Raw genomic sequence first — 16,018 nt, 5'->3', positions numbered from 1 at the left:
TTGCCAAAGTGGTGCAAACCTGCTGAATCCTACCACTGTTTGGAACTTCAAACACGATTTGGTTGACCCTACAGTTCTCTGTATCCCAAATGTCACTGCTATCTATTGACCAAGCCCAAACATCATGTGTGTCACAAACGACAGCTGAAGCCTCTGGCTAGACTGAACATCAAATAATGCCGTTTGTCATGGCTTGATTGGGGTCCAGTTGAATGAAGGTTGTGATGAACTGAGATACACCTAGATCTTGTGCAGCCTGATCCTACTCATGCTTACTCAAAAGTTTCCTGGAGAACACTGAGAATTCTCCCAAATAACGATACACTGGAATGTAGCCTCGTGGTTTAAGGGAAATATCACTTTTTATATTTCCTGACTCTTTTGAGAGCAGGTGCAAGGATCAGGTTGGTTGTCCTAAGAGTTGGATTTATATCCCCACTTTCTCTCCTGTAAGGAGACTCAAAGGGGCTTACAAACTCCTTTCCTTCCCCGCTCACAACAAATACCCAGTGAGGTAGGTAGGGCTGAGAGAGCTTCAAAAAACTGTGACTAGCCAAAGGTCACCCAGCTGGCATGTGTTGGAGTGCACAAGCAGAACGGTGCGATCAATTTTATCCACAACTTGTCTTTTAGGTGACCTCGAAATGGTAATCTTGAGAAATCAACAACACAGTCAGTGCCTGATGCCAGTTCATCCAGGTTTCAGAGTTAGGAATCTGAGGCTGAATTTCCACAGATGTCACTGTGGCATGGTGCAATGTGGCCAGTTTCCCACTTTTGCTTTCCAGTCACTTAAGATTTTCAGCACATCTTGTTGAGGCGTGTGATCAATTTCTTCCTTGTCACTTGCATAAAAGCTGTAAATTTCTTCCTTTTCAGCATAAACTTCAGCCAGTCTGTGCCCTTCAGAAGATTTAAAGAAGACCTCTAGCTCTCCCCAAAGGCTTGTCACATTAATGGGTAAAATAAAACACAAGTCCAGTGGTCCCTTAAACACTAACCACACCTTGCTTTAGGGTGCCAGCAGACTCATTTTATTTTGCCACTCTGGAAGAACAGGGTTAACCCACCTCGAAACTACATTCAGTAGTGGATATCCTCAGAGCAACACAGAGGCCCCTTTACACATGCAGAATAATGCACTTTCAGTGCACTTTGAAGCTGGATTTTGCTGTGCGTAATAGCAAAATCCACTTTCAAACAATTGTGAAAGTGGACTGAATGTACATTATCCTGCATGTGTGGAAGGGGACAGGGCCCAGATCCCCTTGTCTTGTAATGAAAGGTGAAGAGTTGGCATTCATACAAGTCCTGAAAGACCACCAGGGCTATTTCTGAAGGGAATTTGTGTTCACCCGCCTTGTCTCTCTGTGTGTGTGTGTGTGTGTGTTTTAAAGGCGAAAGAAAACAGAGTGGAAGCAGACGCGAGAATTATGGCCCCGGGGCGACAAAGAGTCAGGTGTGAGGCACTGAATACCCTCAGGGCTCGAGTAGAATAGGGTGGAAACACGTCCGCCGGAGGCTCGTATCCATCTCTTCCCCGCCTGGCTGAGCAGGGCAGACCTAGAGGTCTGCTGGGAGGCGGGTCGGGCGCTCCGGGGAGGCCGGCGGCGCTCGAAGCCCGGCCCACCCGCTCTTCCCCGCTCCGGCCGGGCTTCCCTGTCGCCGGGTTGCGGCGGCAGCGTGGCTTTGGCGCCTTGCCTCCATCCTTCCCTCCCAGCGGGGCGAACCATTGCAGCTTGCCGGGGAGGTGAGGCACCTGTCAGGCGCTCGCGGCCGAGGGCGGCCCTAGCGTGGCGGAGGCTCCCGCGAGCGCCCTCCGGAGGGCCCCGCGGCCGGCCCGAGCTTGCACTCGAGGCCGAGCGGGCGGCGGGGCGCCACGCTGCAACCGAGCGCGGGAACCGTCCTCCTCCCCCCGCCCGGCGCGCGACGTCTGGGCTGCCGCTGCCTGCAATGGCGTTGAGTCGCGGGCTCGGAGGCTGCTGGTGCTGCTGCCGCCGCCAGGCAGGCTGGGGGCGAGAGTCGGCGGGCCGCGGGAGACGGGGCACGGGACGGAGGCAGTAGTTGCTGTTGCTCCTGCAAGCCGCCGGGAGCAGAAGCAAGAAGGCAGTTGGGCTTCGAAACTCTCACCCACCCACCCTCTTCCCGGGTAAGGCGGCGGGCCGAGCAGCGCCTCTGCACGAGAAGTCTCCGGTGCGTTGAGTTCTGCGGCGGCGGGAGAAGCTTTTGTTCGGCCCATAGAAGCGGACTCGCTTCCCGGGGAGGCTCCGGAGCTCCGCCTGCACCTTCCCCGCTCCTCCGTCGCCCGCATTCTTCCACAGCTCCTGTTGCAAGGTGCTTCAGCGATGCCCGCTTGCAGGCAGGCTTAGCAGTGGGGTCGCTTTCCGGACGGGCTGACCAGGGTTGCTTTCTGCACCAGCACCTGCTCGGGTGGAGGGAGGGAGGTGAGATGGGAGGGGGGGGCGGCGGGGGTTTATCCCGACTTATTACTAACTAACCAGCAAGCTGTCCCCTTCCCCCTTCTTCCAGCTGGTGTGGATTTGTTTCCTGTGATTTGCAAACGACGCTGGAGCAGCAGCAACAGCAGCGGCGGCCGTAGGCAGGCAGGCATGCAAGGTGGTGGGGATAGGCTTTCTGCGCTTGGCGGTTGGTAGAGCTCCCCCGTTTGCAAATGACCCCACTGGGCTTTTTTGGGAGGGCACGGCTTCCCATTCTTCTTGTATTGAATTGCCAGCTTTTCGGAATATAAAGGAGGAGATTTAGCCAGGGGGGTGCCCCTGTGGCTAAATCTCCTCCTATTCCAAACCCCCGGGATGAAAAGCTGGCAATTCAATGCAAGAAGAGGGGTGTAGCTCTAAGTCTCTGTCACTCGGAGAAGTTGGGACCGCTGAGACCGCTGAGGAGACAGGAACAGAAGGGCGCTAATGAGAGATTTTGCTCTCTATTATTAGTCATGTTGCTGCTTTGGAGGGTTACTTGCGCACTGGCTGGAGCCCATTTCCTTCTCCTTCACCTTAAGGCGTTCATCCAATCCTCACTTCCCACTTTCCAGAAGCCTGGGATGATGTGCGTTCCTTTGTCGGCAGGATTTCATTGACATTCAACCTGGGAAATGGACAATTTGGCCTGAATTGCATTCCTCCCCCTTCTTCCCCGCCTGCCACCCTTAATTTATTCTACCCTTTCCCCGGTTCTTTGTCAGTGCTGTCTATACCACAAGGAGACAGGCAAGTCCGACAGGATTATTTGCACACAGCAAGTTGGAGGTTTGGTTTGCATGGGATTGAGCGAGCGTGTTCATTTAGTTCATCGATTGTGGGCTGAAGCCGAACACAGCCTGGCAGCAAAGTGTTGTCTTTTCAAAGCTTGCTTCCCCACTATCGCTGAAGCGATTTCTCAGTTTCAGTCCCCAATAGTGGAGAGAATCAGGACCTGATCCTTAATCACCTTTTGAAGGAAACTTGAGTGACAGTTGTTGGTAAGGTGCAGTACTGTTGTGTGGTGGAACAACTTTCCCAAGGTACAAAATGGCCATTCTCTACTCATGTCTTTTTGCTGGAAATGCCAATGACGGCAACCAGCAAATTGTAACTGTTCGATTGCCTTGTAAATTGAATCTGTGTTAGGATTCTGTAACTGGTCACAACCTATAATGACTAACTTCTAAAACAGTGGTTCTCAGCCTGGGGGTCTGGACCACTTTGGGGGTTGAACGACCCTTTCACAGGGGTCGCCTAAGACTCTCTGCATCAGTGTTCTCCATTTGTAAAATGGATAAATGTTAGGGTTGGGGGGTCACCACAATATGAGGAACTGTATGAAAGGGTCGCTGCATTAGGAAGGTTGAGAACCACTGTTCTAAAAAAAGGAGCAGTTGGGGGAGTCAACCCTACCCACCTGCTATGCCCTTTAATTTCATACGTGTGGGAACAGGGCGCGATGGTCCCTTTATGCCCATTTCATTCTGTATACATCTCAGGTCTAGGCATTGGTATTTAGAATGGGTTTGGGGGCAGCAGCGCTAAACCCTGCTACCTATTGTTTACATTAAGGGCAGAGAATGTCTTGGGTTAACCTTCTGTTTTTTTGTCATTTTGAAATAATCCAGTTACTTATTTTGTTTTTATCCTCCCTCTTAAGGGGCCTAGTGTAAGTCCCAACAGCCAACAGGCTTAAATGTACTTTATTTCAGAGATGGAAACCCCTTTAGATTAAGTTCTTCCCTTTTAGGGACAAAATGTTAAAATTGCAGTAAAAAGTAGGAAGAAATTCAAAGTCATGATGTGAATTGTAACCCTCCTTTGTATTGCAGGTTATGCCAGCGTTTTGTGTTGAAGGTCTTCACAGTCTCATTCACAGTCCAGTAAATATATATTCAAACCGGAGGATTGTTTTTTGGTGCCTTTGAGTATGGATTCAGCAAAATCTTACGTCCTTTAAGTACCTCATCACAATCCCATCTGGAATTGAGTGGGTTCAACTAGCCGCTATGTATATTGGTTTAACATTCCAAAAATAAACATGATGAAAACTGAGTGTTCGGGGGAAAGATCGAACCTGCGAAGTGCCTCTCCTCACAGGAATGCTTATAGGACTGAGTTCCAAGCACTCAAAAGCACCTTTGACAAACCTAAGTCAGATGGCGAACAGAAGTCAGCAAAAGAAGAAGGAGAGATCTCTCAGCAAACCAGGGGAAGGAAATATGGTTCCAATGTCAACAGGATTAAAAACTTATTTATGCAAATGGGTATGGAACCCAATGAGAGCGGGGGTGGAGCAGTAAAGACCAGAACCAAAGGTGGTCCTCTGTCGCCTCAGAGAAGAAGAAGACCTAAAGAATTTGTGGAGAAAGGAGATGGATCGATTGTGAAGCTAGAGTCATCTGTTTCAGAAAGGATTAGTAGATTTGATGCTATACATGATGGCCCTTCTTATTCCAAGTTTACTGAAACACGGAAGTTGTTTGAAAGAAACATTAATGAAACAGGACATTCCAATCGATATTCCCCAAAGAAAGAGATACATGTGTCTAATGCAGAACTTCAAGACGAGTGGTGTAGCTCTAAGTCTAACAGAGGCAGTTCAGACTCACTGGACAGTCTTAGCTCAAGGACTGAGGCTGTTTCTCCAACTGTGAGTCAACTTAGTGCGGTGTTCGAAAATACTGACTCACAAAGTGTGATTGTTTTAGAGAAGGCAGAAAACAACGAAGGGTATTCTGTAACTGGTCACTATCCGCTAAATTTGTCTAATGTGGATACAAATCTGTCTTCCAGTGTGTCCAACCTTGATGGTTTTAGTCCTATTCAAGAAGCCAACACTTGGCCTTTGGCAGCCAAACAAAATACCACTTCAGTATCGGTTGAGAATTCTCAGCCAATCTGTAGGTCACCATCAGTTAATGAAAAATCTTCTTTTTCAGAAACAAGTGGGACACAGAGTAAGGACAGCCATTACAATTCTGTTGATACCAGTGTAGCAACTCGGCAAGAATCAGTGGACCGAATTGGTAGTCTGTGTTTTGATGAGCACCCTGTCAAAAATCAAGCAGAAACAGCGCCTGAAGTACTACCTTTGCAACAGAAAAAGATTCCACATGGAGCTGAGACTCCAGAAATATCAGGAAACCTAATAGCCAGTGATGACCTTTCAGCCATTGAAGCATCACATTCTGTTGGCTCCCACTGCGAAGATACAAATGGTAAGGAAGTACAGGAAGACTTGAATAACTTTCAGAGTTCTCATGTGTACATGCACTCTGATTACAATGTCTACAGGGTACGATCAAGATATAATTCTGACTGGGGAGAGACAGGGACGGAACAGGATGATCAAGAAGACAGCGATGAGAACAATTATTACGAACCTGACATGGAATATTCTGAAATTACCGGATTGCCAGAAGAAGATGAAATCCCAGCAACTAGAAAAATCAACTTTAGTACTGCTCCAATTAAGGTAAGTTTGGCCTGCTTTGTGTATTTATATGTATACCTGACATGCGTACTCTCACTCTTTGCTTTTTCTGATATTTAGGTTTCTAAAGTGATTTACCCTGGTATTGTCCATGGTGATTTTTGGCAAGTGTTGAATAATTTGCAGGCTTTTACAATACGTGTTTCATTCTCGTTGGAACGTGAGGATTGATTCAAGCGGTTGAAAAAGGTTCTACGCTCAGATGGCCTCTTCTTCTTGGCTGTCTGTGGAGGATCGAAATTGTCCTCCATCCAGTTTGTAGCTATAAAACATCCTTTTGCTGCTTGATTTTTATTTCCTGTGAAGGAGAGTGGGTGGCTGGCTCCCTGCCATCGCTCAGGTGATTCATAGGAATCCAGATAACTGAAATGGCAAGATGATAAACCTGGGCTATTTTGGGGGCTAAATGTCTAATACAGCCATGTGGAAGACTGGAACAGAGACATTTAATAAGACCATGATGGCTTAGGTAAGAGCAGGGGGTTGAAGAAAGCTAGATTCGAAGCAGCTGGTGGTGGTACTGTGCCCCAGGTAGCAAGGCCTCTTGTAAGTTAGCAGGGAAATGGTAGAAGTTGAAGGGCTGCAACCAAGTCCTGCTGTTTGGAATGGCTGCAGTTCCCACGGACACAGTCAGTGTTCCCTTCCTCCTCACACTTTTTCCTGACTCTGAATTTGCTGTGGGGGTTTAGGTAGCCTGTATTTCCCAGCCTCGGCCCTTGGTTTCCAGTTGCTGATCCATAACTATTGTATATTGCAGACATCATGCTATGGTGAAAAGGGGGATATAGGACAGTGGGCTGGCATATGAGGACGCATACGAGAGAGGAACTGAATTGCCCATAGATCTTTGATTTGAAGAGAATGGACACAGCAGAGAGAATAACTCCTACTCCCATTGCCCCAGATATCCAGTAAGACGTTAAGCATTGTGCAGATATACAGAGATTGGGCAAATGATTCTCAGATTTGGCACCCTCCTTTTATGTGTTGTTTCCTACAGAGCCTCTCTCCTCTTGACTCATTGTCTGGTATGGGAGAACTATGGCCTGTGCTACATCGTTCTTGTTTTTCAGTACCCCCTCTGGCATCACAACCCACACTTTGAGAAATCCTGAACCTTGCATGTTTATATGTCTGTGAATAAGAAGTCATACAGTTTTGTTTTTACCTTCCAGGTTGTTTTCGCTTTATCCCATAGAGACCCTTTCTGTTTGTGGGCTGATGGGATCACCATAGCATCCCAGCCATCAGTTCCGCAACCTCAGCAAGGCTGTGAATGATAAGACATTTTGGAGGTCATTTTGAAGGCTGTTAACAGTAGGACATTTGGGAGGTTATTAATTCATAGAGTCACTGTAAGTCAGAAGCAACTTGATGGCACTTGACACACACAGTGCTTTACCTGTGAATTACTGAACAACCCAGGGCCTGAACTAGCCAAGAGGACTGTGTAAAAAACCAGCTTGAGAGTGACCCAGAATAGAAGAGAAAGGATATGTGGCTAAAATGCTGTGTTCTCATGTGTGAACATCCCATCCCAAACTAGCTGTCTTTAAAACAGTGTTGACTGTATAAATGAGAGGCACTGCACCAGTGGCACACGTGGACCCTTTCGGTTTCTGTTTGTTGTCAGTTGGATTGCAAGCGGAGTAATGCAGGTGGCAGAACTGTGAACCAGGAAAGACACCCCCCCCCCCTTCAAAAGCTCTCTTTCATGTGGAGGATTGTAAAGTAGTGCAGGGTTTTGAATGAGGACAGTGCTTTGAACCAAGAACAGTCAACATTTAAATCTCATCTTCCATACTGGGGTTAGGAAAACCCAGCATATCTGGGTGCTGTGGACTTTCATACAGAGTAGGATTTGCAGTGCAACTTTTTTCTTTCTTGATCACACATTAAGACTACTTTTGCAATCCATTTGATAGATGTACCGAACAAAAGATCAATCACAAATTCAGTAGTCTCTGTTATCCCCTTTCCCTGCATACATCAAGTGGGCTGTCTCCTTTAAAAAACAACAACACACATGTATAAATCTCAATTTATTACATTGTCCTATTGTATACAAAGGTTTTTTGGAGAGGGGGGTACAAATGGGCTAGTTATGTTATTTGTTTCTAGCCAGTTAGTATTGTGCAATGGAAGGATGGGTTTCCTCTAAGTTTGATCCATATGATGTACATTTGACTAAATCATAATAAAGACGTTTCTGCGGAAAGCAAACTACTAAAATTATATGTATTTAGATATGCTGTATTTCCACCTCTCTCTGTAATCTGAGGTTAACAATGTTGCAGTTCCTGAAAGATTGTTGTCTCCTCCTCCTCCTCCTGCCGCCGCCGCCGCCGCCGCCTCCTCCTCCTCCTCCTCCTCCTCCTCCTCCTCCTCCTCCTCCTCCTCTTCTTCTTCTTCTTCTTCTTCTTCTTCTTCTTCTTCTTCTTCTTCTTCTTCTTCTTCTTCTTCTTCTTCTTCTTCTTCTTCTTCTTCTTCTTCTTCTTCTTCTTCTTCTTGTCTTGTCCGACTCTTGGATATTCTGTAAACCAGTCCCCTCCATGCTTCCCTGTTTGCCACAACTTCTTTCAGTTGGTTGATGTTCATGCCCATGTCCCTCTTAATGGTTTCCAACCAACGAGTCATTGGCCTATCCTGTTTCTGTTTACCACTGACCATTCCGAGTAGCATCTCTTTTTCCAGTGTTGTGCAAATGTTATTTATTAATATATTTATATTTCACCTTTCCTTGTGGTTCAAGACAGTTTACAATAAGAGTTGAAAACCAATTTCAGTTAAAACCAGAAATAAAATAGCAATCCTCATGTATCCCCCCACCCCAAGTAATGGATGTGAAGTTTGAATATTTAGAAATGCTAAAATATGATTGCTTTGTTGTATTGTGCAGGCTGTTACTGAGTTATTAATCTTATTCTAGTGAATCAATATTATCTCTAGATATGATTTTTCTTGTGGCAAATGAAATTCAGAAAGTGGGAATTTATTTTGTTTCTGCATTTGACTCTTTATATTTAAAATAACAATTGTTAAAAAGATGTCTAGATAGCTTCAATTGCTTTTATCTATTAGTTTAAATTTTTCATTTGTTGTGCAATGCATCGTAAACAGGGTACAAACTGTTGCCTGCAGGAAGGCTCTTGTGCTTGTACAATGGGAGATGCAGAATTTCTGTTGATTCTTTTCCTCTTCCAGCTCAGTTCCTATACCACTTTCCATGTTTTTCCTGAGGGTGTCTTGCCTTCAGGAGCACCATTTCATTTGTAGGTTGCTACATCAGTAAAGAGAAAGCAAAACAAAACACCTTTTTACCAATAAAACTCTGATTGTGGTTCCTAGTTCCCCTCTCCTCACTTATACTACTACATACACAAATTGAAAATCTGCTATAGTAAATACACGTGGAGGTCAAGATTGGGACCTCTGCTCTGTGCTGCCAGATACAATTCCAGAATTGGTGTGTAGGTGCAAATTTGGCTGAAGAATCTGTGGTCCCAACTTGTCCAAGAAAGGAAATTAAGTCAAGAGATAACTATAAGCCAGTTTTTTCTCAGATGTTAGACACAGTCTTGAATATCAGATAAGTTTTAAATGCAGCATGTAAACTGGATAAGCATATCTGAAACCAAGTTGGGGTAGCAGAGTGTTGGGGTGGGGGGGGGCGAAGAGTGGCGGGAGTTAGGCTCATCTGAAATGCTGGATTTTCTGTTGAAGCTGTGAGATGAAGGGTGCAGTAAAGTATCCCTGGAATGGCATAAGACAGGGGTCAGCAACCCTTACCACCCAAAGAACCATTTGGACCTGTTTTCCACGGCCCCGAAGATCTACTGAGCCGGATCTACCGGTTCAGCCCCTCCACTCACCTTTCCTTCCAGCACTGCTCTGGCAGGCTGGAGGGACACGCCCACGCTAACCTCCGACCTCTGGGCCACACGGAGCCGCAGTATAAGGCTAAAAGAACCTCATGCGGCTCCAGAGCCGCGGGTTACAGACCCCTAGCGTAAGATGTAAGAAGGAAAGGGCCTCGACTGGGCAAGATGCTTGAAAGAGAATTATTCTGTTTCTGTGCTTTTGTTGACCAGAATCCCTGGCAAAGAATTGGCTGAACCCTTGCACAATGTTAACTGCTAGGTCCTGTATGGATGAGTGTGTGGATAGAATGGCAGGAATTAGGTGCGAGTCTTCTTGGTTGTAATATACACTATACTAAGATGCTAATATTTCAGTTCAGAGAACCAGAATTATAAGTGTCTCTGGTTGAGCAGAAAACAATTTAAAAAACACAACCATTTCCCTTCACTTGTTATGAACTAAAGGTTCCTCACAGGATAACAAAACATGGTCAAACCTATATGAACTTAAGAAACCAGGTTATTAAAAAGAATATCTGCATACATAATGTTAGTATGTTTAAATATTTATTCATTCGTTTACTTGTTCAATTTATTTATATTTCAAATATATCTTTCTAGTATAGTTTTAATGCTAAATTTGAAAATGGAATATTACATTGCATGTCTATTTGTACTGCTTTGGGGACTTGCGTTAAATATGGGCTATATAAATACCCTTAAACAATAAGTGGATCTGTTTTGTCTACTTCAACTGAAGTAATTATTCGTACCCTAAGAAACATTCACAAAATTCAAAAGCTGAGTTGATGGTTGTTATAACTGGAAACAAATTAAGCAAAATTGCCATTTTTCAGAAACTACTACTTTGTTAAATAATGCCAAGTTTTCTATTGTAAAACATTATTTTTTTATTCAAAGTAGATATTATGTGTGCATTGCATGCAACATCTGGGCGTGTGAACGGCAATATATCTGCATTCTAAGTCATTAACAAGCAAATTCCAGAGTAAGATGCAAAGACACACACGACTCTAGCTCAGCCAACAGCTATTGGCCCCATTGGAGGCTAAGCAGGTGAGCTGCAGGGTGGGTGAGCGGCTGAACGGTTTTGAGAGGTGGTGTGGCAGTTGGAGGCCCTTGGAAGCAGCCATGGATAATCTCCAGTGGGTGCTGAGCAGGTAGGATGACGAGGAACAGAGGCTGATGGCCCAAGTGCTGGATTCTTCATCTCTCAGTTTTAGTACTCGAGTGAAATGGTTTGCAATATTCTTTGCTTTTGGTATTTTGTGCTCTGCTCTTGGAACAGTAATTCTTTGGATCCCTCGTAGTGGCTGTATTCTACACCTTAGGAAACATTTCTGCCTTGTCCGGTACTTGCTTCTTGATGGGTCTTGTGAAGCAGCTGAAAAAGATGTTTGAACCAACAAGATTATTGGCGACGCTTATTGTGCTGGTTTCCTTGATCCTAACCCTGTGCATTGTATTCTGGTGGCAAAGGAAAGGATTTGCTGTGCTGTTCCGCATATTGCAGTTTTTTGCAATGACCTGGGCCCCATTGGACACTGAGCGCCTTCAGACAAGCCAGTTCAGCGTTATTTTTACCATAAAGTGACTTATAAAGTCAGCATGCGTTGGAGGGAGGGGGGAGGGCAAAATGGTGGGACTTCCCTGAATTTACTATACCGATGGGATTGAGCCAGTTTTTCTAGTGGTGAAGAAGGCAATCCTCCAACTACCCCCTCCCCAAAAGTCGTACTGGGGATCATGGGACCTGCATGGCCAAAAAGCCACGCGTTATCTAGGCTATATAAGGAGGAGAACTGGGCAGGATCGAGTGGAAGACCAGCTTGATCCATCCCTGAAATTATATCTTTTGAATTAATATAGGGAATGGGTCTTTTGCTAGATCTAACAAAAACAACACCTTCTCTTGACTTCAGCAGGAATTGAAGTGAGTCAGTCTATTGTCCTTCCTCTTTTGATCCAGAATTTAAACTCGTGTTGCTAATGCTGCAGTCACCAGTGGAAAATTCTGTGCTAAGCTGCTTTCACTTGAAAGAAAGTTGCTTTAACTATTTTAATCTCACAGCTTCCTCTACCTTGCAGTGCTGCAGAGAGGAAAAGTGGCAGGAGTTATACCAGGGCAGGGGGGGATTGACTTGCAACTCCTATGTAGCTTAATTGCTACCTTTTTAAAACAGCAAAGGATACTAGCGGAAGGGGAAGAATCGCACAAAGGGGGGGAAAGAAGATGAAGAATAACAATCTTTTTTTTCCTGGCCACGGTACCAGCAGCGCATCTGTAACTTCATGTTGCCATCAGCTTGGCATTTGCTGTTTCCCTGATTGCTCTGATGGATGCGGAGAGTTTTTGAGGCTTTATGTATATCTCAAAGATAGAAAAGACGCCCAGTTTCTGCATTAAGAAAAGGCAGTTTCTCTGTGAAAATTGTTCATCATTTTTGTGCATAATTTGTACAAGGGAAGGAGCAAGATTATACAGATCTCCTCAGTTCCCATTTCCCTTGCTGGAAATGTTAGTACTAGAAATGTGGTAGGTCTGTCATTGGACCTCTGAACATCTTTCATTTATTTAAAAAACAGAATTGGATCAGAGCCATGGTACTAAGGGAAAAATGGATCGACTCTCCTCTCCTCTCCTCTGTTTGTTTTCTTGTTCTCTGTGGGGAGAGAAAACACTTATAACATAGGTGTCCAACTCACAGCCCTCCAGATGTTATGGACTACAGTTCCCATCATCCCCTGCCAGTAGCCCATAATATCTGGAGGGCCGCGAGTTTGTCACCTGTCACTTATAACCTGTATTTTTTCTGCAGCAGGGCAAACAGCAGTATAAGATGTCTGTATGTGTGGCTTAAATTAGAAGCCACTCAGAAGAAGGGCTAAGCTATTCAGCAGCAGTACAACCCTGATCCACCCTACCTCTGTAGCTCCTTTTTAATAATATGAAAGATTTGGGGCGATCCAGCCATGGTTAGTTCCCGAACATCTCATCTCCGTGAGCCATGATTCATCCTTGACTAATCAGGTTTTACTGACTCAGGGCTAGAGACATGCTCTCAAGTAACTGTGCGGAGGTTGAAATCTCAGCCACCGTGCCGCAAAAACTCCTGGAATTAAAATGTAATTGTACCATTCCAGATAGTCCAAGTGACTAAAATAAAATGACGGTGGGATAGGGGATAAATGCATCATTCCTGCTGTTTTACTATACTGGTGTTATGATCATGCAGTTCTTAACGCAACATCTGTGACAATATCATTAAATAATGTAAGACAGTACAGAAGGACACAGCCTCTGTATTTCCTATCCCCCCCAACCAATTTCTCCACAGGATCCCTTTGCTTAGCTGTGTGGCATGACTGGAATCTGGCCCTCTACAGGGAAGAAAAGTATGTGGGAAGGATGTTAGAGCAGAGAGGATGCCCCAGAGCATTAAAAGTTATAGCTACTGTTTATGGATGAGCACTTGACAACTATGTTAATGGTTTTGCTGCAGCTACTGTCAAGCATTTATAGGCTAGAATCTGGACTAACTTTTCCACAGATTCAAGGGCTTCCACCTGCAGAGTGCAGTTTTTTCTGCCGATCCCCTCCCACAGCAGCCAAAATGCCCAGGGAAATCCTATTCCCAAGAGTTCCCTGTCCACCTGGACCAGGATTGGAGGGTGGTATTTTGGGTCAGAGTGTGGTTGGCCACGCACAGAATGTTGTTGACGTGACAGTGGACTTAGACGGTCTTGAGTCCTTAGTTATGTAATCTTTTCGTATTTTACAGGGCTTTTTTGTAAACCACGTTAACGAGGCCCTCCTCTTTTCATCAAGTTGGTTGCAGCTTACAAAAATTTTAAAAGTTACAAATTAAGACCTTACTCGTATTAATCTTTTTCTCCCTCCAAAGCCTTATGTTATTCCCACTTACTTTGGTGTTGTTTACACGTGAAAGCTTCCTGGTGGATTGTGCCCCAATGGCTGATCTGTGATTAAAGCTGATTTTGTGACTGCCCAGTGTAAACAAAGATGTTGCCTATCCTGATCCTGTTTATCTAGGAAAATAAAATAATCTTGGAATTGTCAAGCTGTAGAGCCCTTCATTTCCTTGTTTGATTTCTCTTGCAAAGGATAAAAAAAGAATAACTGGGATTTTCATGCACATGTGTGTACTTGTGAGATGCTGGCAAGTGACATTATTTTTAGGACTACCAGCCTTGATAGACTTCCTGTTTTACTGTCTTTGTTAAGCTACTATTTTCAACTGTTGTTTAAAATTAAACAACTATTTTTAAAAGACTAGCATTTCAGTCCATATCAGTAAACAGCATTTTGGTATAAATATAGTACAATTGAAGACCACAACTTATTTTTAATTTGGTGTATTTTTTGCTTGCTTTTATGTTCAGGAAATCAAATGTAAGTATATTGTATTTAATTAGATCCACAAACATGTTAGCGTTTTTGTTTAAAACTAGAGTGAGTACCTTTTATTGGTTATATTAGAATGGCTGGAAAAATACTCAGCAAAGCAATTCAGAAAACTCTGGAAAAATGTGAATTAACCTGTAAGTTCATTGAGCAGCACAAGATTAATTTGCAAATTTTATCACATTTGTACACAATGGTCGATTCCCCACGGGCGATTAATTGTGTGTTACTAACGCGAAAGAGGCCGGGTTTCATGAACACCTCCCCACTGCTTGAGCGATGAAGAAGGTTTCATTCTGTTTCTGGCACCCGTTCTACCCCTTATCCTGCGTCCTGGCAGAACCTGCTTCAAAGTACAACTTTTTCTCTAGCGCGTTTCCTCCTTGGGGAGGAATGGGGGTGTAATCTTTCTTTAAACTTCCTGCGTGAATTGTGATGTAAAGCAGGCGCATTAACCTGGCGGGCACTGAGCGCTGCGCGCGCAACCTCTTCTTCTTCTGGCCGGTTTGTTCGGGCTCTTTGCAACAGATCAATGGAGCACAAAGCCTTTAAACTGGCAAATTATGGGATGGTGTGTGCCTGCCCCTGTGCGCATCCATCAAGCGGGAGCTGGAGCTTAAATCCATCTCCAGCCTGATTTATATATTTTGGGGAGGCGGAAATGAAGCAAGCACCAGGCCGGGGTGGGTGGGGGGTGGGCGTGCGCTTGGCTTCCTCTCCCCAAGGAATCTACAGAGGGCAAACGAAGGGATCTTTTTGCCTTCCCCCCTCCCCCCACTGATGGATCCCCCCTCCTCTGCAACTCCAGTGATTAAATCCCAGCTGGCTGCTCTGCCCTGAACTTTGAAGGCTGGGCTGGAGGTGCCTTGCTGCTGCCAGCAAAGGAGAGAGGAGGGGGCGCTTTTGGGGAGCGGAGGGGGCGACCCCACAAGCTGGCCTGGGTTTCTTTCCTACGCAGTCGGCAGAACCATTTGGGGCCGAGTTCCCCGCTGGAGAAGGAACGGGTAAATTGCATTTCTTCCACCTTCCACCTTCTCCTCTGTAAGGAAATACTTCTTTAAAAAAATGTGCAGGGTCTGGATGCCGCTGCAAGAAAAATCTCTGCCAGACTTTGCTGGGGGGGAGGGGGGGGAGGTCCTGCCCCAACACGGCATGACAGCCAATTGGGACAGAAACTCAACGGAGATCGTGCGGCAGTGGGAATTGCTGTGTTTCCGGAAACCGAAATAGGGCCACGTGTCTTTACTGAATACATGCTGCGGTGCGGAGGATGAAACCCTGATAAAAAGGTGCAGTTTTTTCCAAAACCTGGTTGTATCTCGTTATGATTTCTCAGTGGGGAATCGAACAATAATAAAAGAGCCATTTGTAGTAGGCATGCATGCACGCATGCATGCTCATACATGCTTGCTTTCCCTAATTTGGATGGGTTAGGCTAGACCAGTGGTGGCGAACCTTTGGCACTCCAGATGTTATGGACTACAATTCCCATCAGCCCCTGCCAGCACGGCCAATTGACCATGCTGGCAGGGGCTACTGATGAAATCGTGAGTCCCATAACATCCTGGAATGCAAAATTTTCTGCTCCCTCCCTGAGACTGATCTCATCAGATTTAGAAGTTAAGTAAGTTGACCCTGGCTACTACTTGAATGGGAGACCACCAAGGAATACTAGGACTGCTATGCAATGGAAGGAAGGCGATGACAAACCACCTCTGCTGACCTTTTTGTATAT

At 45.2% G+C, this 16,018-nt stretch overlaps 1 protein-coding gene across 7 annotated transcripts in view; it reads left to right on the top strand.

The window, feature by feature from the left end:
- The first annotated feature begins 1,714 nt into the window (after nt 1-1,714).
- Nucleotides 1,715-16,018, top strand: part of PPP1R9A (protein phosphatase 1 regulatory subunit 9A) — a 150,026-nt gene continuing 135,722 nt past the window's right edge. For 6 of the 7 annotated variants that reach the window (XM_048510567.1, XM_048510566.1, XM_048510564.1 and 3 more), the window contains exons 1-2: nt 1,715-2,149; nt 4,313-5,958. In XM_048510567.1, coding sequence (XP_048366524.1) covers nt 4,522-5,958 — 1,437 coding nt within the window. In that variant the 5' untranslated portion in view covers nt 1,715-2,149; nt 4,313-4,521. Of the gene's footprint in view, nt 2,335-4,312; nt 5,959-16,018 lie in introns of all 7 variants that reach the window. The other variant, XM_048510562.1, reaches the window with a different exon arrangement.

This window comes from Sphaerodactylus townsendi, linkage group LG11, assembly GCF_021028975.2.
Source record: "Sphaerodactylus townsendi isolate TG3544 linkage group LG11, MPM_Stown_v2.3, whole genome shotgun sequence".
Classification (NCBI taxonomy): domain Eukaryota; kingdom Metazoa; phylum Chordata; class Lepidosauria; order Squamata; family Sphaerodactylidae; genus Sphaerodactylus; species Sphaerodactylus townsendi.
Note: the sequence above shows the minus strand (reverse complement) of the source record. Positions and strands in the feature narration are given on the sequence as shown.